The sequence below is a fragment of the Mercenaria mercenaria genome, unplaced genomic scaffold, assembly GCF_021730395.1.
Source record: "Mercenaria mercenaria strain notata unplaced genomic scaffold, MADL_Memer_1 contig_112, whole genome shotgun sequence".
Lineage (NCBI taxonomy): Eukaryota > Metazoa > Mollusca > Bivalvia > Venerida > Veneridae > Mercenaria > Mercenaria mercenaria.
In genome coordinates, this window is record NW_026459095.1 from 38,854 (window position 1) to 61,937 (window position 23,084).

The window sequence follows — 23,084 nt, forward strand, 5'->3', positions numbered from 1 at the left end:
GAAAAACCTTGTGACCTCTCTAAAGGCCATATTTTTCATGGGATCTGTATGAAAGTTGGTCAGAATGTTCATCTTGATGATATCTAGGTCAGGTTTGAAATTGGGTTACCTGCGGTCAAAAACTAGGTCAGTAGGGCTAAAAATAGAAAAACCTTGTGACCACTCTAGAGGCCATATATTTCATGAGATCTTCATGAAAATTGGTCAGAATGTTCGTCTTGATGATATCTAGGTCAAGTTCGAAACTGGGTCACGTGCCATCAAAAACTAGGTCAGTAGGTCAAATAATAGAAAAACCTTGTGACCTCTCTAGAGGCCATATTTTTCATGGGATCTGTATGAAAGTTGGTCAGAATGTTCATCTTGATGATATCTAGGTCAGGTTTGAAATTGGGTCACGTGCGGTCAAAAACTAGGTCAGTAGGTCTAAAAATAGAAAAACCTTGTGACCACTCTAGAGGCCATATATTTCATGAGATCTTCATGAAAATTGGTCAGAATGTTCGTCTTGATGATATCTAGGTCAAGTTCGAAACTGGGTCACGTGCCATCAAAAACTAGGTCAGTAGGTCAAATAATAGAAAAACCTTGTGACCTCTCTAGAGGCCATATTTTTATGGGATCTGTATGAAAGTTGGTCAGAATGTTCACCTTGATGATATCTAGGTCAGGTTCGAAAGTGGGACACGTGCCGTCAAAAACTAGGTCATTAGGTCAAATAATAGAAAGACCTTATGACCTCTAAAGGCCATATTTTTCATGGGATCTATATGAAAATTGGTCTGAATGTTCATCTTGATGATATCTAGGTCAAGTTCGAAACAGGGTCATGTGCGGTCAAAAACTAGGTCAGTAGGTCTAAAAATAGAAAAACCTTGTGACCTCTCTAGAGGCCATACTTGTGAATGGATCTCCCTAAAAATTGGTCAGAATGTTCATCTTGATGATATCTAGGTCAAGTTTGAAACTGGGTCATGTGCCATAAAAAACTAGGTCAGTAGGTCAAATAATAGAAAAACCTTGTGACCTCTCTAGAGGCCATACTTTTCATGGGATCTGTATGAAAGTTGGTCTGAATGTTCATCTTTATGATATGTAGGTTAAATTTGAAACTGGGTCAACTGCTATCAAAAACTAGGTCAGTAGGTCTAAAATTATTAAAATCTTTTGACCTCTCTAGAGGCCATATTTTTCAATGGATCTTCATGAAAATTGATCTGAATATTCACCTTGATGATATCTAGGTCAGTTTCAAAACTGGGTCACGTGCGGTCAAAAACTAGGCCAGTAGGTATAAAAATAGAAAAACCTTGTGACCTCTCTAGAGGCCATATTTTTCATGAGATCTTCATGAAAATTAGTGAGAATGTTCACCTTGATGATATCTATTTAAAGTTCAAAACAGGGTCACGTACCTTCGAAAACTAGGTCAATAGGTCAAATAATAGAAAAACCTTGTGACCTCTCTAGAGACCATATTTTTCAATGGATCTTCATGAAAATTGGTCAGAATTTTTATCTTGATAATATCTAGGTCAAGTTCAAAACTGGGTCACATGAGCTCAAAAACTAGGTCACTATGTCAAATAATAGAAAAAAGGACGTCATACTCAAAACTGGGTCATGTGGGAAGAGGTGAGCGATTCAGGACCATCATGGTCCTCTTGTTTATAAGTAACCAAACCAAAAAAGTTAAAAATGAACTTTTACATTATTTCAGCATAATGTTTGCTATGTTGTGTTAACAGGAATTCCTAAAGATGCGGTACAGGAGGTTTATATGGGCAACGTGTTACAGGGTATGGAGGGGCAGGCCCCTTGTAGACAGGCAACACTTGGGGCAGGTAATATATTATATATTGTTCCAAATTTTTGTTTTGAAAATTTTTACCCCAGTTGAGTCTCTTATGAATTTGTCACAGGTTGTTATTTGTAGCAAAACAAAAGTCACCCTTAAAACTGTAGGTTTGGACAATTTTGTTTGTTCCTTTTCTGAGTATAATAAAGTAATACTCCAGTGAGCTCTATGAAATTAAATTTGAAGTGAAAATAAGTATGGATGGCCCAACAAGGTCAGCAGTATCTAAGACTAACACTGAACTTTAAGAGTTAGGGAAAGAAGGCAGAATTAAGACTAATACAATTTTTTCCCAAGACGTAAAAACAGTTCAGTTTAAAATGTATTTTTTTTTTACTCTTTAGCCAACCAGAGCACAAATTACTGATGGTAAGCTTTTAGGATCATTTGATGTTTGTCCTTCGTCCATCTGTTGTCTACAGTTCCTTTATGGGACCTCTCCTATTAAACCACCAAAGTAGTTCGAACCAAACTTCATAAGATTGTTCCTTTGGCGGTCCTCTTTCAGATTTCTAGTGATTTAGGTCAGCCATGAAGGATTCTTGCTGCCCTGGCTAACAAAAGGAAACACTTGAAAAATCTTAGAAACTGCTGGCTTATTTTCAAAATAATTTTGCACTTAAATTCGTAGTGCAATCCTTAACCAGATTTCTTCAAGTCATGTTGATTTATTTTAAAACATGGACGCCAGGGGACAGGGCAAGTTTTTCCTAATTGCTGTACGGAAAATTTGTAAAATCTTCTCATCTGAAACTACAGGAATTTCACAAATAACTCCACTGGTAAGTTTCTTTGAGGAACCTCATCCAAGAATGTTCAAATTCTTCTGATTCTGTCAAAGAAAAGGTGGTAGAGCCAAAAAAAGAAAATGTCATGTTGTCATAAACTGCTGGCTCAGTTTTGAAATAATTTCACAGAAACGTTTCCTCGATTACCATATACAAACTTTGTTCAAATTAGAAAAAATTTATTCTGGTTTGTCAGAAACATGGACACTTAAGAGTGCATAGTTACTCTTTCCTGCATTGTTTATATATAGTGGTTCCTATTTGTACACAGAAGAGAAAAAGTCCTTGTCAGAAACAACTGGCCCAATATCAAAATGATTTCACAGAAATTTTCATTGCATGTCACTCTGCCAAACTTAAAGCCAGTTGTGAAACTCAGGTCAGCAATCTAGGACCATCATAGCCCTCTTGTTTCTATTACAGTCAATAATTCTGGGTATTAATGCAAGTGAAATATAAATAGATTAAAATAACAACTGCATTGTCTGTTCCAAGGGCACTACAGTATGAAAGATTAAGAAAAATGTCACCAATACTTTATTTAGATTTTTCCTAGTCTTCAAAAAATAGTGTTCTCTGTAATGTTGATCTTGCAGAAACTTACTTGAGGGACATTTTAATCACTACCGTTCTACCAATATCTGAGTGTTTTGAAATACTTCTTTGCATGATGCAATCAGTTTTTGGAAGATTTAACATATCTGTTTATCACAGGGTTACCAATAACAACACCAACTACAGCGATCAACAAGGTGTGTGCATCTGGTATGAAATCTGTCATGATGGCAGCTCAGAGCATCATGTGTGGTAGTCAGGTATGTAAAACATTATTTATGGAAAGGATCAAGATTTTCTTGCATTTGTGTTGAAGTATTGGACGGTCATAACATGTGAACCCAGGTATGTCAGTATATTGTGAATCAGTCCGGTCAGTCATAGTACCATTTATGGATTTCAGAACAGATTACAAAATGTATTTTGTTTAATAAAACTTGAATTTATTTAAATAAGAGTGGACTGTGGCTGGTAGGTTTGATGATAACTTCTCATCCTCAGGGGTCTAGCTAGGTCCAATTTTTTAGGAGAAGTCACTTCTCCCTCCAGCTGATTTAGGGAGAAGTGGGGAGACTTAAGAGAGAAGTGGGAAGACTTTTCCTACCGCAGTGCTGTTGAGTGATACGAAAGGTGGCTGTAATTTTCTTGTTTCTATATAAAAAACATTGAAGAGACCATTCATTTTCTTAGTTAGGTAATTTCCCATACAGTGGTAATCTTACCCGCTGATTTTTGGGGATATCTGTATGAAATATTTATTATTAACACCGAGTCACCACCTCGGTGAACAATATCTGGCTCGTATAAAACAGAAAGTAAATTGTGTAAACTAGAAATTATACGTATTCAAATCAATTCATCAGTGGAAATTTAACGTATGTAATACAGTGTAACTTCCAAAAACCGGACCTTCTGAAAACCGGAAACCTTTGAAAACCGCACGAAACTCAAGGTCCCATTTTTTTTCTGTTCTTATTTCTATATATTTTTAACCTCTGAAAACCGGAACTTCCGAATTCTGATAACCGGACGATTTTTGAAGCACCGTTTATATTTTAATACTAAAATTGACTTCTGAAAACCGAACAGCAAAATATTTGCTGGATTAAAAGTGTCACCTGATCATCCAGAAACGCTGTCAACATGTTCTTTTGTTTATTTATTAGCAGTGTGCGTTTATTTTGACACGCTATATAATCATAGTGATCATTTGATGCAAAAGTAAGGAAGTAAATAGCGATTATTTTCATTTGTATTCAGTTTGTGAAAACGTGATGAATTAAATGTGTTTAAAACTTTCTTAATATTTGAACGAAAGAAAGACAGATGATTTAAATGATTTAGTTACACCTATTAAACTATGCATTATCAACATTAATTAAAATTTAATGTTGACGAACTTGGGACTCCAAAGATGGTAAAATATGTAAGTGGAAAATGTTTGCGTAAATGCTATTATTAAAGTTCTGTTTTTTTTATATTTGTTATTTAGTAGGGATGGGAACGAATACTGAAATCAATATTCGAATATTCGGTTTGCCATATTCGAATATATTCGAATATTCGGTTTGCTTTAATGGAAGCTTTCAATTCTTATTAAGTGATTGGCATAAACACAACGTATTCATTTGTTTACAGCGTGGATCATCGTACGTAATAAGGCCAAAAAATGTTTGCTTCGGGTAACCCGATCCTACTTTGCAAAACCCGCCGATCCTAGCATATTATTTTACGATTCTGTCAATATAATCATGAACATATTTAACTAATTCAGTGTTTTAGCTTCAAAATAATACAAAAAATCAAAACGATTATAATTTAGACCGTCGCAATTTTATCTAAAAATAGCAGGTCGCCCCATTTAAACACGTGATGCGCTGTTGTATTACCGCCGCCATTTTGAAAATTTTTAATCGTCGTGTAAAAAGCAAGTAAGGCAAACTTAAACCTCCTTCAACATGAACTTATGCATCAGTAATATGTTATCTTGATTTTATTATAAAAGTTAATTCGAATACGGCCGATTGCGGATGAAAACCGATTCTGCGGATGGTCTGAAACGTCGTACAAAATATTGTGAAAAGATCGGCAATATCTACAAGTTTGGTATTGTTTTCGAAAAAAAAATTCTACAACTTGTTACATAAAACAGGCGCCAATAAAAATGAACAAACGATATAAAGATATCACATTTACGCCTAATACAAACTGTTAATCCGTAGCGATTACCCCAGGTAATTATGTATTGCAATTTTCTTGTTAATTGGACATCTTTTGACATGCATCTGACACAATGACGCCTGTTGCAAACTGTTAATCCGTAACGATGGCCCCTGCCAATTATGCATTGCTATTTTCTTGTTAATTGGACATCTTTTGATACTCGTGAAACAAACATGACATGGTTTTATTCTGTAGAATTAGCATGCTCATATTGCCCAAAATCAATGATACTTATTTTGAACAAAAATATACAATAATTTACGAATATTCGAATTTGATTTTCATATTCGAATATTCGACCGATTTCCGAATATTCGAATATTCGAATATTCGTTCCCATCCCTATTATTTAGGTATTTATTATCCTTAATGTTTGTAATAATTTAATTAATTAATTAATCTATATGAAATTGTAAAATTAAAAAGGATAAAAATCTCCTTCATCATACATGTAAGAAAACATAACTCTTGTGCACCACGTCCACTTTGCCTACAAACTTTCAAACTTCTGAATTCCGGAAACTTCCAAAAACCGATCTTTTAGGCTGGTCTGGAGGTCGTTTGGTTTTCAGAAGTTACACTGTACAACATACATGTCATTCTTTTACCATAGATAACAGTTAATTGTGTTCAATATTCCAATTAATCGCATGGTTAATCAGCAATTTCTTTATAAAAATATGCTTTTTTTGCCCTCGAACATGTTGATAATTAAACGCAAAGTGTCAAAGACGTAACCACAGCGCTAATTGGCTGAACACAATCAACTCTTGTGTATCCGATAATTTGATTCGCTCCACACTTCTTGGGGAAAATCTCGCAAGTACCTGAAGTAGGCGGAGCTTTAATTATGCTTTCGGCGTGTGTCTCTGTGTATTCAACACACATTTCGACACCGTGCAAATTGTCAACAGTCCAGGTGGCGGTAATTAGCGAATGCGGAAATCAAAGAAAATCGGTCGACTTGCATTTCGCTTTGAGGTTAGTTTTGAGCGAAGTTTGAAGTTCCAAAGCGGCTATTTCGCTCAGGTTGCCCACTCACGAGAGCCTTGATCCTCTCTTCTAATGTTTTGAGCCAAAGGCACTGGCATATGTATAATAAATTTGTCTTGTAGTGTAACTTAAGTCCTTCAAACAAGGGTTCACTACAAGAGCTGCAGTGGCTTTTCTGGCAAACACATTCATAGTGACTTTTCTGGTAAAGAGGGCTATAATGGCTTTCCTAGCAGATAGCCATAGTGGTTCTTCTGGCAAAGAAAGCCATAGTGGCTTTCCTGGCAGCCAGCCATAATGGTTCTTCTGGTAAAGAAAGCTATAATGGCTTTCCTAGCAGACAGCCATAGTGGTTCTTCTGGCAAAGAAAGCCATAGTGGCTTTCCTGGCAGCCAGCCATAGTGGTTCTTCTGGTAAAGAAAGCTATAATGGCTTTCCTGGCAGACAGCCATAGTGGTTCTTCTAGCAAAGAAAGCTATAGTGGCTTTCCTGGCTGTCAGCCATAGTGGTTCTTCTGGCAAAGAAAGCTATATTGGCTTTCCTGGCAGCCAGCCATAGTGGTTCTTCTAGCAAAGAAAGCTATATTGGCTTTCCTGGCAGCCAGCCATAGTGGTTCTTCTGGCAAAGAAAGCTATAGAGGCTTTCCTGCCAGCCAGCCATAGTGGTTCTTCTGCGAAAGAAAGCTATAGTGGCTTTCCTAGCAGATGGCCATAGTGGTTCTTCAGGAAATGAAAGCCATTGTGGCTTTTCTGGCAAAGAAATCCATAGTGATAGTGACTTTTCTGGCAAGGAAATCTATAGTGGCTTTCTGGCAGACAGCCATATGATTTTTTGGCTAAGAAAGCTGTAGTGGCTTTCCTGGCAAAAAACATAGTGGTTTTTCTGGCAAAGACAGATTAAGTGACAGTCATAGTGGCTTTCCAGGCAGACAGCCATAGTGGTTCTTCTGACAAAGAAAGCCATAGTTTCTTTTTTTCTGGCAAAGATAGCCATAATTACTTTTATGGAAAAAACAACCATAGTGGCTTTCCTGGCAGATAATTATAGTGGTTCTTCTGGCAAAGACAGCTGTAAAGACTTTTCTGGCAGTGAACTCCCAGCAGGCCTCAAGACAATAAAAGTGTTAAAATAATGTTACAATTCATGTATTCACATTTTTGTAGCCAAAAAATAATAATTTTGGGGCTGCACTTAGATTTGCCATTATCTTTCTGTTCTTCCAAATTTGTTGTGCATATCTTAAAATGTATTTGACATAGAGTGGTCAGACCTCACAGGATTGTTATTCAGCATGTGAAGTTGTGCACCTTGTGTTCTAATTGGGATTTCATATAGCCAGATCAGAGTTATGGCCCTTTACTTAATAGAAATATGCATACAGTGACAGAAGTGAGTGCACTAGTGTCCTATGGATGCACATCTAGTTTTTATGCCCCCGAAGGGAGGCATATAGTTTTTGAACCGTCTGTCTGTCGGTCTGTCAGTCTGTCGGTCTGTCAGTCTGTCGGTCTGTCGGTCTGTCCGCATTTTTCGTGTCCGGTCCATATCTTTGTCATCGATGGATGGATTTTCAAATAACTTGGCATGAATGTGTACCACAGTAAGACGATGTGTCGCGCGCAGGACCCAGGGCTGTAGCTCAAAGGTCAAGGTCACACTTAGACATTAAAGGTTATTGCATTGATGGGCGTGTCCGGTCCATATCTTTGTCATCGATGGATGGATTTTCAAATAACTTGGCATGAATGTGTACCACAGTAAGACGATGTGTCGCGCGCAAGACCTAGGTCCGTAGCTCAAAGGTCAAGGTCACACTTAGACATTAAGGGATAGTGCATTGATGGGCGTGTCCGGTCCATATCTTTGTCATCGATGGATGGATTTTCAAATAATTTGGCATGAATGTGTACCACAGTAAGACGACGTGTCGCGCCCAAGACCCAGGTCCGTATCTCAAAGGTCAAGGTCACACTTAGATATTAAGGGATAGTGCATTGATGGGCGTGTCCGGTCCATATCTTTGTCATCGATGGATGGATTTTCAAATAACTTGGCATGAATGTGTACCACAGTAAGACGACGTGTCATGCGCAAGACCCAGGTCCGTAGCTGAAAGGTCAAGGTCACACTTAGATGTTAAAGGTCTTTTTTCATGATAGTGCATTGATGGGCGTGTCCGGTCCATATCTTTGTCATTCATGCATGGATTTTAAAATAACTACGCATAAATGTGTGACACAGTAAGACGACGTGTCGCGCGCAAGACCCAGCTCCGTAGGTCAAAGGTCCTAAACTCGAACATCGGCCATAACTATTCATTTAAAGTGCCATCGGGGGCATGTGTAATCCTATGGAGACAGCTCTTGTTCCATATGAATTAACAGAGAAGTTGTAATTTATGTATCTTGTACAAAACATGTTCATTGCTATTAGCTAAATTTCAGAACTTACTCTGATGATACTGCCTACACACTAGTAATGAGTTGTTTATAAGTTGGTTATTAACTGTATGTATTTTTTCTGTATCCAGGAAGTGATGGTTGCCGGGGGTATGGAGAGTATGTCCAATGCACCATACTACATGAAGAGAGGACAAACACCATACGGAAAAGTTGAGCTTCTTGTGAGTATTCATTGGTTACTTCACACTACCAGTCAAGATGATGTTGGTGGGATCCCAGTCCAAATGAGATGTCAAGTTAATACACTTCTTCGATAATTTTTTGGAAGTTGTCATTAGTTTAGCAAATAAATATGTCTGAGAAATAGAAAGTTTGTTGACCATAGTCAGTAGGTCTATTACTGTTGGTCAGAGACCACCAATTCAAAAAAGTACAGGGAACTTACTGGGAATGAGGTAAGTGTATACCTGGGAATAAGGTAACATCTGTGCGTTCTGATTGGTCAGTCATGTAAACAAACCCAGGAAGTGATTATTTTTTCAAAATTGATATTTTTTCACTGCATTTACAGTATTTTATTATACAAATTTTGACAAAATTTGCTACATTTTATGTGTATTGAAAAAAAGTTTTATCAAACGAATTTCTCCCGCCATGTCAATGATGTAAACAGGGGGTCATCTCATTCACACGAAAATTACTTAAATAAAGTATCACTATTCATATGTTTTTCGTCCGATATTTTGGTAGAACTAAGATAGTTCTTGAAAAACTTGTTATTAGATATACATGTTTCAATGTATGGAAGGCCGTACACGCCATAATGTTACAATGTAAGTCTATGGGAAAACAATTGGTGGTCTCTAACCTATAATAGAGCTAAAACATGACTTTCATCGAAAGTCATCACAGGTAATGTAAATGGCCGGAAATCTGTTGTAAATGATGTAGAAAGACGTTTCGTGCAAAAATAAGCGTGAAATTTGATATTTTTTTTTTATTTGGCCTCTTTTTTTAACAGGTGTGCCCATTTTTATCTGAGCTTTTTGGACAAAAAGGATCATTTTTATATCTGTAATGTTAGAGAATGATCAAAATTATTAGACCTTATTTCTATTTTTAGCTCACCTGTCACAAAGTGACAAGGTGAGCTTTTGTGATCACGCAGCGTCCGTCGTCCGTCCGTCAGTCCGTTCGTGCGTGCGTGCATAAACTTTTGCTTGTGACCACTCTAGAGGTCACAATTTTCATTGGATCTTTATGAATATTGGTCAGAATGTTCATCTTGATGATATCTAGGTCAAGTTTGAAACTGGGTCATGTGCGGTCCAAAACTAGGTCAGTAGGTCTAAAAATAGAAAATCCTTGTGACCTCCCTAGAGGCCATATTTTTCAATGGATCTTCATAAAAATTGGTCAGAATGTTCATCTTGATGATATCTAGGTCAAGTTTGAAACTGGGTCATGTACGGTCTAAAACTAGGTCAGTAGGTCTAAAAATAGAAAAACCTTGTGACCTCTCTAGAGGCCATATGTTTCATGAGATCTTCATGAAAATTGGTTAGAATGTTCACCTTGATGATATCTAGGTCAAGTTTGAAACTGGGTCTTGTGCAGTCCTAAACTAGGTCAGTAGGTCTAAAAATAGAAAAACCTTGTGACCTCTCTAGAGGCCATATATTTCACAAAATCTTCATGAAAATTGGTCAGAACGTTCACCTTGATGATTTCTAGGTCAAGATTGAAACTGGGTCACGTGCCTTCAAAAACTAGGTCAGTAGGTCAAATAATAGAAAAAGCTTGTGACCTCTCTAGAGACCATATTTTTCATGGGATCTGTATGAAAGTTGGTCTGAATGTTCATCTTGATGATATCTAGGTCAGGTTCGAAAAGGGTCACGTGCCATCAAAAACTAGGTCAGTAGGTCAAATAATAGAAAAACCTTGTGACCTCTCTAAAGGCCATATTTTTCATGGGATCTGTATGAAAGTTGGTCTGAATGTTCATCTTGATGATATCTAGGTCAAGTTCGAAACAGGGTCATGTGCGGTCAAAAACTAGCTCAGTAGGTCAAATAATAGAAAAACCTTGTGACCTCTCTAGAGTTCATATTTTTCATGGGATCTGTATAAAAATTGGTCTCAATGTTTATCTTGATGATATATAGATCAGGTTTGAAACTGGGTCAACTGCGATCAAAAACTAGGTCAGTAGGTCTTAAAATAGAAAAACCTTGTGACCTCTCTAGAGGCCATACTCTTGAATGGATCTTCATGAAAATTGGTCTGAATGTTCACCTTGATGATATCTAGGTCAAGTTTGAAACTGGGTCACATGCCTTAAAAAACTAGGTCAGTAGGTCAAATAATAAAAAAACCTTGTGACCTCTCTAGAGGCCATACTTTTCATGGGATTTGTATGAAAGTTGGCCTGAATGTTCATCTTGATGATATCTAGGTCAAGTTTGAAACTGGGTCAACTGGGGTCAAAAACTAGGTCAGTAGGTCTAAAATTACAAAAATCTTTTGACCTCTCTAGAGGCCATATTTTTCAATGAATCTGCATGAAAATTGATCTGAATGTTCACCTTGATAATATCTAGGTCAGTTTCGAAACTGGGTCATGTGCGGTCAAAAACTAGGCCAGTAGGTATAAAAATAGAAAAACCTTGTGACCTCTCTAGAGGCCATATTTTTCATGAGATCTTCATGAAAATTGGTGAGAATGTTCACCTTGATGATATCTAGGTAAAGTTCAAAACATGGTCACGTACCTTCGAAAACTAGGTCAAATAATAGAAAAAGCCTTCTGACCTCTCTAGAGACCATATTTTTCAATGGATCTTCATGAAAATTGGTCAGAATTTTTATCTTGATAAGATCTAGGTCAAGTTCAAAACTGGGTCACATGAGCTCAAAAACTAGGTCACTATGTCAAATAATAGAAAAAACGACATCATACTCAAAACTGTGTCATGTGGGAACAGGTGAGCGATTCAGGACCATCATGGTCCTCTTGTTTACGGAATGAATCGTGTTTCAGCTTCCAAGTCAAATCAAAAGCAGACAACTGAAATTTTCACGAAAAATTGCAGTCTGACGACGACAGGGACTGATTCTGGGCATATAAATCGACAGGGGGTGACCTCAGTAAACTGTCCATATCTTTCTTAAAACTGAACATTTCTTGATGAAACTTTGTAAGACATTTGGTATTGGATCATGTTTCACAATTTCACTGTAAAATTGGAAAATGGGACACGAAACATTCATCTATAGGTCAGAGACCACCAATTCAAAAAAGTACAGGGAACTTACTGGGAATGAGGTAAGTGTATACCTGGGAATAAGGTAACATCTGTGCGTTCTGATTGGTCAGTCATGTAAACAAACCCAGGAAGTGATTATTTTTTCAAAATTGATATTTTTTCACTGCATTTACAGTATTTTATTATACAAATTTTGACAAAATTTGCTACATTTTATGTGTATTGAAAAAAAGTTTTATCAAACGAATTTCTCCCGCCATGTCAATGATGTAAACAGGGGGTCATCTCATTCACACGAAAATTACTTAAATAAAGTATCACTATTCATATGTTTTTCATCCGATATTTTGGTAGAACTAAGATAGTTCTTGAAAAACTTGTTATTAGATATACATGTTTCAATGTATGGAAGGCCGTACACGCCATAATGTTACAATGTAAGTCTATGGGAAAACAATTGGTGGTCTCTAACCTGTTGCTGTCTGTAAACTGATGTATGTTCCTCTAATGTATCCAGGAAAACAAGAAGTCTGAGTCAGTATTTGCATATAGGAAAATGGGAATAACCTAATAAAAAACAAAGAATGCAATGTATTCAGGGACTGTAATGTAAGCAGATAAGATATGGTTTTAAATGTATTTAAATATCTAGCTTCGAATCTAATACATTAATAAAATTATGCAAAGTATAGTGCAAAAGAGGTAATTTTATAGATATTTAAGATGTATTTCTTTTTCATAGTGATACACTTCTGTAAGCTTGACAAGGCTTGACTCTATACAGCATTTGCTCATAGGGCAACTTCAACTATATTTTTACTTGCCTGAACCCAATTTTTGGTTGCTCGAATGTAATATGGTGATGTGATGAGATATTACAATGCAGTATAGCAAAAAATACAGCAGTACATGATTATATTTAGAGAAGTATTTCTTGGGATGTTTCATATATCTCACTTGCCCAACGAGCAACTAAGTATGATTTTTTGCCTGCCTGCACTCCACTTTTACCTGCCCCAGGCAATAGGGCAGTCCTTAAAGTTGAGCACTGAATTGGGCAAAATCCCATGAAAAATATAAAAGAAATTACCAGGACAGTGATTTGTGGAAGGGAAAGATGGTGATTATATCAACTATGTACTGACAATGCACTGTTTGTTGTAGGATGCAGTGGTGTTTGATGGTCTTACAGATGCATATGGAAAATTTCATATGGTATGTTGTCAACTAGATATGTTTATTATTAATTAATGAATTTTGATAAACAATAATCAGTTGTTCAGTGAGAATACTGTTAATAGTGTGAACATTTACGCCAAACATCACACAGTTTGTGCACTGCAAGTTATTGATCTGAATCCAAGGTGTCACAGGTTGAAGTTAACATAGAGTCATTGAATTGTTTGTTTTCTCTTTCAACTTTTGCTGTCTTTTAGCAACTGTCGGCCATCTGCAAATAATTTGTACCTCTTGAAAAGGCACAGAGAACGGAACATTGCTGTGCGTTAATTTTTTTCGAGCCCGCTTGTGGAAGCGAAGACCTAGTTGTCCAAATGGCTGTTCGGTATATGTGCGTGCGTCCGTCTGGATTTGTTTGTCCGGACCATAACTTTGACCTGCATGGAGCAATCTCATTTATATTTGGCATGAATATTAACCTAAGTAAGACGGAGTGTCATGCCCAAACCACAGGTTCCTATCTAAAAGGTCAAGGTCATACTTGGAGGTCAAAGGTTAAATTCAATAATGACTTTGTCCGAAGCATGTCTTCTTCATGCATGGAGGGATTTTGATTTAACTTGGCACAAATGTTCACAACGATGTGACGGAGTGTCTTGCGCAAGAACCAGGACCCTAGGTCTAAGGTCAAGGTCACACTTAGAGGTCAAAGGTCAGATACAAGAATGACTTTGTCCGAAGCATTTCTTTTTCATGCATGGAGAAATTTTGATGTAACTTGGCACAATTGTTCACCATGAGACGGAGTGTCATGTGCAACAACATAGAATTACTTCCCTTTATTGTTACTATAAATAGCTTATATTATAACTTTTTTTATTACTGGTCGTAGGGAAAAATCAAGACCACTTTTCTGTAGTACAACGTGCATGTTACATCCAATTTTGAGGTGTATTTTGACCTATCTCTACTGGTAAGGATTTTTGTGTGGACTTAGGCAGCTGGCGGGCTCGACATGTTGCCCGTGGGCATCTAGTTTAAATACATTTGTATATTTGTCAATTTTATTCAATTTATTGAACAAATTCAAAATAATTATATAGTATTATGTGTGGATACATATGTAATAAAAAGATTATTAGCTTTGCATTGAGAAATATGTACTCATTCTTTAGCGGAATAATATTGCGCTCCTAAAGTCAAGCAATACTTGTACAAAGCTAATTACCAGTAAATATTCACAAGGTTGTTCAAAAAATTCTATGAATATCATATCTCTTTTTGCTATTTGACATTAATTATCCTGTATTTGGTTCTCTCTAGTATTAATTTAGATTAGACATGATGAGGCTTTCTCTGAGTTGATGGTATAAACTGGATACCTATTGCTCAAGTTGGAGATACTTAATATATCAGTATAATTATGTTGATGTAGGGTATATGTGGTGAGACTACAGCCAAAAAATTCAACATTGGTCGTGAAGCACAAGACGCATATGCTATAAGGAGTTACAAACTTACGAGTGAATCATCCGAGGCAGGAATCTTCAAAAATGAGATAGTTCCGGTACAGATCCCTCAGAAAAAGGGTACAGAATTTCATTTTGAGATAATATTAAACAGTGAAGTAAAGAAAAATATTTCATGATTCTGTTTTGTTCAATTCAGCTGTTTTGTTAGGCTTCATGCAATTGTCAACATTGCAGTTTTAATGCAGCAGTCTGTATACCTAGTCAGTATTCCTGAAATCCTTACCAGTACTAACATGTTCTCAGCAAGGTAACTTGCAACATCTTACCTTAGAGGTTTGGTCTTTAGTCAGTTATCACATAGAATATAAAGCCTCACCTGAGGTTGAAACCTTTCCTTCCTGGTTGAAAGTCTAGTACTCTACCTGTTGAGAAATATTGGCTGGCCATTGTATATTTAATACCGATATTTATGTTTATTGCTGTATATAAACAAAGGCAGAGTGGTTATGTTACACATAGCGCTTGATACAGTAAAATTGGTTAGTCTTTTAGGATTGCATTCAAGGAGACAGAATTTAATTAGTCTACCATTTCAGTAAAGGGAATATCTAGGGAACTAGTGGCTGCTAACTTGTTCTTCTTCTCTTCACACAGATTGACAGTTCATACGACTGTCTAATTAATATATTTTAACTTTTATTGTTTTGTCTGTATCTGACTTTTGATGCTGCATGTGTCCGCTGAAATCTCATAACATTTATACTTTGTGAATAAAAAAAATTCTACACATTTTACAGGCTATTTGAGTTTTATTTTAGGTAAATGCTCCCAAAAAAACTCAGGACATTTTTTCCCCCCCCCATTTTTTCCTAAATTTCCAACAGGGCTGTTAGCAGTGTTTTGGGCCAAAATCCACATATCTTCTCAAAAACTTTTTTCTCCACATTTTCAGTAAACAGTTCCCCATAATATTTTTAGCTCGACTATATGAAGTATATGGAGAGCTATCCTACTCACCCCGGTGTTGGCGTCTTACCACGTCCCCACCTTGGTTGAAGTTTTTTTACACTTTCTCTTTTTTTCTCCTTACTTCTGTAATTACTTGATGGATTTGCTTTAAACTTAAAATAGTTATTTCTCATCAGCACCCACATCGTATGGCACAAGGGCCATAACTCTCACACCAGTATTTCATGAATTATCCCCCCTTTTTACTTAGAATTTCAGGTTAAAGTTTTGATGCACTTTCACTCTATCTTAGTTATTCCTAAATGGATTTGATTCAAACTGAAAGTAGTTGTTCCACATCATCTCCCACATCATATGGCACAAGGCCCATAACTCTGGTACCAATATTTAATGAATTATCCCCCCTTTTACTTCAAATTTCAGGTTAAAGTTTTGATGCACTTTCACTATATCTCAGTTATTACTAAATGGATTTGATTCAAACTTAAAATATTTGTTCAACATCATCACTCACATCATATGACACAAGGGCCTTAACTCTTGCACCAGTATTTTATGAATTATCCCCCCCCCTTTTTTTTACTTAGAATTTCAGGTTAAAGTTTTGATACACTTTCACTCTATCTCAGTTATAACTAAATGGATTTGATTCAAACTTAAAATAGTTTTTTCACCTTATCACCCACATCATATGACACAAGGTGCATAATTCTGGCACTAATTTTTCAAATATTATGCCCTCTTTTACTTAGAATTTAAGATTAATTTTGATGCATTTTCACTATATCTCGGTTATTACGAAATGCATTTGATTCAAACTTGAAGTAGTTGTTCCACATCATCACCCACACTATATGACACAAGGTGCATAACTCTTGCACCAATATTTTATGAATGATGCCCCCCCCTTTTTGCTTAGAATTATACTTATATAGTGTTTTGATACACTTTATCTTTACCTCTCTTGTTACTTAATATTTTTGACACAGACTCAGGCTATTGTGCAATATCTCATCCACCATTAGAGTCATAAAACACTCCAATGACAGTTCCAGTTTTCTCAGATGTGCCCAGTTTCACTATCCAGCATCGAAATAGTCAAGCGCGCTTTCTCCTGTTGCAGCTCTTGTTTACATCATCCAGTCAAAATTCCTTAAAAATTCCTTATAGGACATAAGTTAGCATTAACATTTAAACACTAGGCAATGTGTTTTTTGAATCATTGAAATGTAGGATAGTTATCAAAATACCAACTATAAAAAGAAGTTTGTGTTCAATACTGTAAAGAAGACTTTGTAAAAGTAAAAAGTACATAAAAAAACATGGACATTAGAAAAATAGAGACATTAAGGTAATTCCTCCTTCACTTTTATTTCCCCAAATCATGCATTCCAAAACCCCTGACCTCAGGGCCTTGGCCCCATTGCCCCAGCCCCAAGTACTTTCCCAGTTGAAAAATACTGCTTTAAATTGAAATAAATTACCATTTAAATTAGTGCATGGACCATATTGTTTTTATTTCAGGTGACCCAGTCACTGTATCAGAAGATGAGGAGTACAAAAAGGTCAATTTTGACAAGGTGCCTTCACTCAAGGCTGTTTTTCAAAAGGATGGTAATAACTTAATTTTAATTCCAATTTAAAAGTTTAGGTAAGGGAGATATATGGGAGACATCTGACAGTTGGTCTATTGGTTAGTTGCTCTGTTTCAAAAGCTTTGTGGCATGAACTGCTGCTGCGACTTTGTACTCATGATCACCATAAGGTGAAGATTGGTGTGACATCTTCATCATCCCCCTCCTCCCACCCCCCCCCCACCCACCCAAAAAAAGCTAGTGCCTCTATACAGAGTATACAGAGAAAAGGATAATTAAACTAGTCTAATCTTACCAAATAGTCATTACTTATTACCAAAATCTTTGGGGGAGCACTCAGAGACACCCCTTTGTCCTAATCTATATCGCGAAAATCCAAAAAGTCTTTGACCCAGAGTTATCAAACCTAATAGGATTGTTATTCAGCATGTGAAGTTGGGCCCCTGGTGTTTTAATTGGGATTTCACACAGTCAGACCAGAGTTATGGCCCTTGATTTAGTCAAAAATAGGCATAAAAAATGCCTGAAAGTTTGTGTTGCATGCATCTAAAAAGTAGTTGACTTTGGATTAACAAACATTACAAAAATATTGTTCGGCATGTGAAGTTGTGCACCTTGGGTTTTGTTAGAGATTTCACTTAACCAGAACAGAGTTATGGCCCTTAAAGGGCATACAAGTTTTTGTCACATGTATCTCAAGAAGTATTTGATTATGAGTCATAAAACAGTAGAGGATTGTTATATAGCCAGATCAGTGTTATGGTCCTTGATTTAATGGGGAAAGAAAACACACACAACTTCTTAAAATATTGTATTACATATACATACATTATATTAAAAAGTATTTCAGTTAAGAGTCATGAAACCATGTAGGAATATTATTGAGCATGTGAATTTTTGCACCTGGCGATATTTGTTTTAGATTTCACTCAGCCAGACCGGAGTTATTGTCCTTGACTTAGTGAAAAATACACATAAAGTGCTTAAAAGTTGTGTTGCATATATCTTAAAAAATATTTCACCTAGTTTCATTAAGCATTACGCAGAAACAGGAAGTGGGGGCACCAGTGTCCTAACAACACACATCTAGACAATGGTTAAAATGATTCTTGTGACAGTTTTAAACCAATTACTTAACAATGTTTTCACTTGCAGGGACCATAACAGCAGCAAATGCCAGTACTTTAAATGATGGTGCCGGTGCCATAGTTCTCATGTCTGCTAAAGCTGCTGAGAGACACGGAGTTAAACCACTGGCCAGGATTCTTGGTAAAATTATATTATCATATAATAATTTTTATCTAACTCTTCTTTTTAAGCTCGACTATTCGAAGAATAGGGGAGCTATCGTATTTGCGTCGGCGTGAGCGTCACACAAATGTTAAAGTTTGCGTACCACCCCAAATATTTTCAAAGTCCATTGAGATATTGTTTTCATATTTTGCATACTTGTTTACCATCATGACCCCAGTCTGTAAACAGGAGCAGACAACTCTATCAAGCATTTTGACTGAATTATGGCCCCTTTTCGACTTAGAATAAATGTTAAAGTTTGCGTACTACCCCAAATATTTTCAAAGTCCATTGAAATATTGCTTTGATATTTTGCATACTTGTTTACCATCATGACCCCAGTCTGTAAAAAGGAGGAGGCAACTCTGTCAAGCATTTTGATTGAATTATGGCCCCTTTTCGACTTAAAATAAATGTTAAAGTTTGCGTACCACCCCAAATATTTTCAAAGTCCATTGAGATATTGCTTTGATATTTTGCATACTTGTTTACCATCAAGACCCCAGTCTGTGAAAAGGAGGAGGCAACTCTATCAAGCATTTTGACTGAATTATGGCCCCTTTTCGACTTAGAATAAATGTTAAAGTTTGCGTACCACCCCAAATATTTTCAAAGTCCATTGAGATATTGCTTTGATATTTTGCATACTTGTTTACCATCATGACCCCAGTCTGTAAAAAGGAGGAGGCAACTCTATCAAGCATTTTGACTGAATTATGACCCCTTTTCAACTTAGAATATGCTTATTGTAATGTTAAAGTTTTACTCATAGCTTATATTATACTATCAAGCACTGAGAATAGTTGAGTGCGCTGTCAACTGACAGCTCTTGTTATATTATGTGGTAGCACATGCATCTGTCTGTTCATTCATCTTTCTGTCATATTTTGTTTCCGGGGGCATAACCTCAGCTATTACAGGTATTGACCTCAGACTTGGAATGTAGGTAGGTGGGGGGCCTACGTGGCTGAGTAAATAAGGTTGCTGACTTCAAATCACTTCCCCTCTTTGATGTGGGTTCGAGCCTCACTCAGGGAATTGAATTCTTCATGTGAGGAAGCCATCCAGCTGGCTTACAGAAGGTCTGTGGTTCTACCCAGGTGCCCGTTCGTGATGAAATAATGCACGGAGGGGCACCTGGGGTCTTCCTCCACCATCAAAGCCGGAAAGTCGCCTTATGACTTATAATTGTGTCGGTGCGAAGTTAAACCCAACAAAATAAATAAAAAGTATGTTAGTGGTGATGAGACTAACGCAGAAGGCAACAACCCACAATATTCCCCCTGCTTAAGTTCTTACATTTAACTTCTTGTGTAAAGTCGCCATTTGACCTATCATGTCTGTATGACGTTAAATCAAAAAAAAAAAAAAAAAAAAAAAATTTACTTCTTGTGCCTTCTTGTCACATCACCGCCACCACTCAGTAACCCCCAGGACTTCCACAACCTTCAGCCACATTAATGTACTCCCCCAAATTTTCGGCCAGTTATACATTGTAGATTGGGGGTTTCCCCTCGTTATTTACATAAAGAAATACATCTTTTTCAAGATCAACAGCCATAACAGATAGAAGAAAACAAATAAGAAACTTAACTACTTGATGGATCAGTCTGTCAACTTAGAAAATTATTGAAAACCTTGAAATTCATATTACAAAGATTTTTTGACCTCTAGTCTTAATCTGATGAAGGGGATACTGTGAATATTTGAATACACTGTAACACAATCAAAACAAAAGTAACAAAACAAACATTGTTTGTGGTGAAATTTTCTCAAATACCAAACTTCATTACAGAATAACAGTTAAACTAGCATTGTGGTGAATGAAAATTAATAACTATAAAATCAGAAACTTTCACGATGGATTTATTTTACTGACTATATTCAGAAAAGTAAATACTGGCGAAGGTGATGTTATTGTTATAAACAATTCCACAAGTTGACTTTACATCACCAGGGCTTCGGAAATTTGCCGGTTTGTCGGTTTTGGACCGATTTTTGACTTTTCAGACCGATTCATGAAGTGAAAAAATGAAAAAAATTGGTCCCGTAAAAATGGAGAAAAGTATAAATTTCGGTCTGATATCTCAATACACCATCTACTGCCAAGCAGGAAATTGTTGGTCGCACCCGAATGTAGGACGTTTTGGCCAGCGGACGTTTTGGCCCGGATCTTTCAGCCTAGGATGTTTTGGCCAGGCATTTTTTGGGGGTAGGACGTTTTGGCCAAAAATAAATTGTGGTTCCATATCGTGCAAAATATGGTCTGGAGATTATTCTAAAGAATGTTATAGTATAAGTGAACAAATTAAACTGATAATAAAACATACTCATGGTATTTTATTTTTTATAATCATTTTATATATAAACATAATTATACACATTGTATATGTTTGTGTATGTGAAAATATTTGCCATTGACAACAAACCAAAAGAGATATGAAAATAAATTTTATTCACAATTATTTTTTTTAAAAGAATGATCAATTATACTGTAAGATATGATAACATATTAATGTCCAGATCATAATATGCATATTATGAAAATAATTTTTTTTTGGCCAAAACGTCCTACCTCAAAAATTTTCTTGGCCAAAACATCCTAGGCCGAAAGATCCTAGGCCGAAACGTCCGGGCCAAAACGTCCGTGGCCAAAACGTCCGTCCTCCGTCGCACCCTCAGATAATCAGTAAACGTGTCAAACGGTCTGATTGTCACTTTGATAACATCACATATAATTATTTATCTCGTGAATTAATTCCATTTCTGAAAATAGAACACCTTGAGGCTTTCAAAGATAGCTGACTTTACAGTACATGTATTTGTAAAAAATTTAAGATATTTGTCACTTATTAACAAACTTCCACTAAGACAGTTATCCTTTTAACAGAAATTTATATTTGATACAGGGTTTGCTGATGCAGCTATTGAACCAATAGATTTTCCTACAGCCCCAGCACATGCTATACCAAAGGTGAGTTAATTCTGTAAATGTGAGGAAGCCATCCAGCTTACTGGCTTGTGGAACATAGGTGGCCGCCCATGCCTGAAACAATAACCAGTGGGACTTTGGGAACTTTTTTCACTATAAGAATTATGAAATGACATATTCTTTAGAAATTTGACAAGCTGTTTTATTTGATATTCACAAACCTTTATCAGTTCACATACAGAAGGATGCATTTGCGTGTAAGATATGACTAGGATGCTCAGGGATTTGATGGTTATATACAAGCAATGTGTAATTATGGGGAAACAAAAGTTCTCGCACTTTTGAATGAATCTGTTTTAGAATTTTCAGTATGTAGTTTATTTTCTTGTTTGTACATTTTTCAGATCGACTTGTCTTTAATGAGTCTGGGTCAAACATTGACTGTAACACATAATTAAATCCATTGCTTGTTGATTCGAAATTCTTCTGATATTGCTTCACTCCATACATTGATATGATATTTCCGAACCCTGCAATATTTGAACCCGACCATAACTGTCTTTCACACAGTACATTTGATGGGTCCTTGGGATTGACACGATAAGAACATTTTTCATGTGCACTCATTACATTTTGCATATCAATGTTCCTTGTATAAGTTACAAATGTTTTTTCATTTAAATCCAACACTGACTCTTCTATCACATGAATATTTCTTACACCGCCAGTGAACCTTTCCAAATATGACGGCACTTTTCCTTTTTTCATGATAATCCTTTTAGTGATAAGTTTATGTCCTTCAATTCTTCGCTCTAGAACATCCTCTGTTAAAACATGAGCACTTGCTGGATTCGGGTAACGTTGCCAAAATCCTTGTACAACTTGACTCCACTCAAAGTTAATAATGATATCTCTGCACCAGTATCTCATTTCTTATTGTCAGTTTTTGTCACTCTAAAGTATTCAGTATGCTTTCATAATTGACTTACATATATATATATATATTGATTATTTTAGCTCCAATTCTAATTTTTCAAGTGGAAAAAATCGTATGTTCAGTTTACTATAATTTTAGAGGAGAATAATTTTCTTGTATATTATTTATTTAATAAATCCATAGATATCTTGATACAGATTATCCTTTCATTTTGATTTTTGTGCCAATATTTAAGAAGAGGCTAGAGTAAGATACTGCTCTAAACCTACAAATATTTTCTTACAAAACTGTAAACTGTGTATATGACCTTTCAGTTAAATTTTGATTGACATTTAAGATTCAGACTCACAAGTGTTAAAATGCTTGAGGGATTTGTTGATTCGACCGACTTTCAAATTTGTGTAATAGATTGAACCTAATTTCATATTAGCCTCATTTCAAATTATTTATCGGTCCATCATTTAAACAATTCGGTAAGTTTACATATAGCCAGAAAAAGGTTACCATTGGGTTTTTTGTATTCTTTAATAAAAAAAATAAGATAAAACATTAGAAATTACAAGAAATCTACATACATAATTGTGATACCTGTCAAGACTTTTGCACAGGCCTTGACAAA

At 36.2% G+C, this 23,084-nt stretch overlaps 2 protein-coding genes across 2 annotated transcripts in view; one reads left to right on the plus strand and one right to left on the minus strand.

Annotated features, from left to right (window-relative positions):
* The window catches only part of LOC123552230 (acetyl-CoA acetyltransferase, mitochondrial-like), a 32,189-nt gene extending 10,535 nt beyond the window's left edge, over positions 1-21,654 (plus strand). Inside the window, exons 4-11 of the mRNA XM_053532338.1 lie at positions 1,749-1,844; positions 3,361-3,461; positions 8,948-9,040; positions 13,253-13,303; positions 14,703-14,856; positions 17,233-17,322; positions 18,459-18,572; positions 21,506-21,654. Of these exons, the coding sequence (XP_053388313.1) occupies positions 1,749-1,844; positions 3,361-3,461; positions 8,948-9,040; positions 13,253-13,303; positions 14,703-14,856; positions 17,233-17,322; positions 18,459-18,572; positions 21,506-21,579 (773 nt within the window). The 3' untranslated portion in view covers positions 21,580-21,654. The remainder of the gene's footprint in view (positions 1-1,748; positions 1,845-3,360; positions 3,462-8,947; positions 9,041-13,252; positions 13,304-14,702; positions 14,857-17,232; positions 17,323-18,458; positions 18,573-21,505) is intronic.
* Positions 21,655-21,759: 105 nt separating this feature from the next.
* LOC128551472 (PRELI domain-containing protein 1, mitochondrial-like) lies at positions 21,760-22,458 on the minus strand. The gene has a single exon (XM_053532337.1). It carries the CDS (start codon positions 22,456-22,458, stop codon positions 21,760-21,762), a length of 699 nt encoding a protein of 232 aa, XP_053388312.1.
* Between the last annotated feature and the right edge of the window lie 626 nt (positions 22,459-23,084).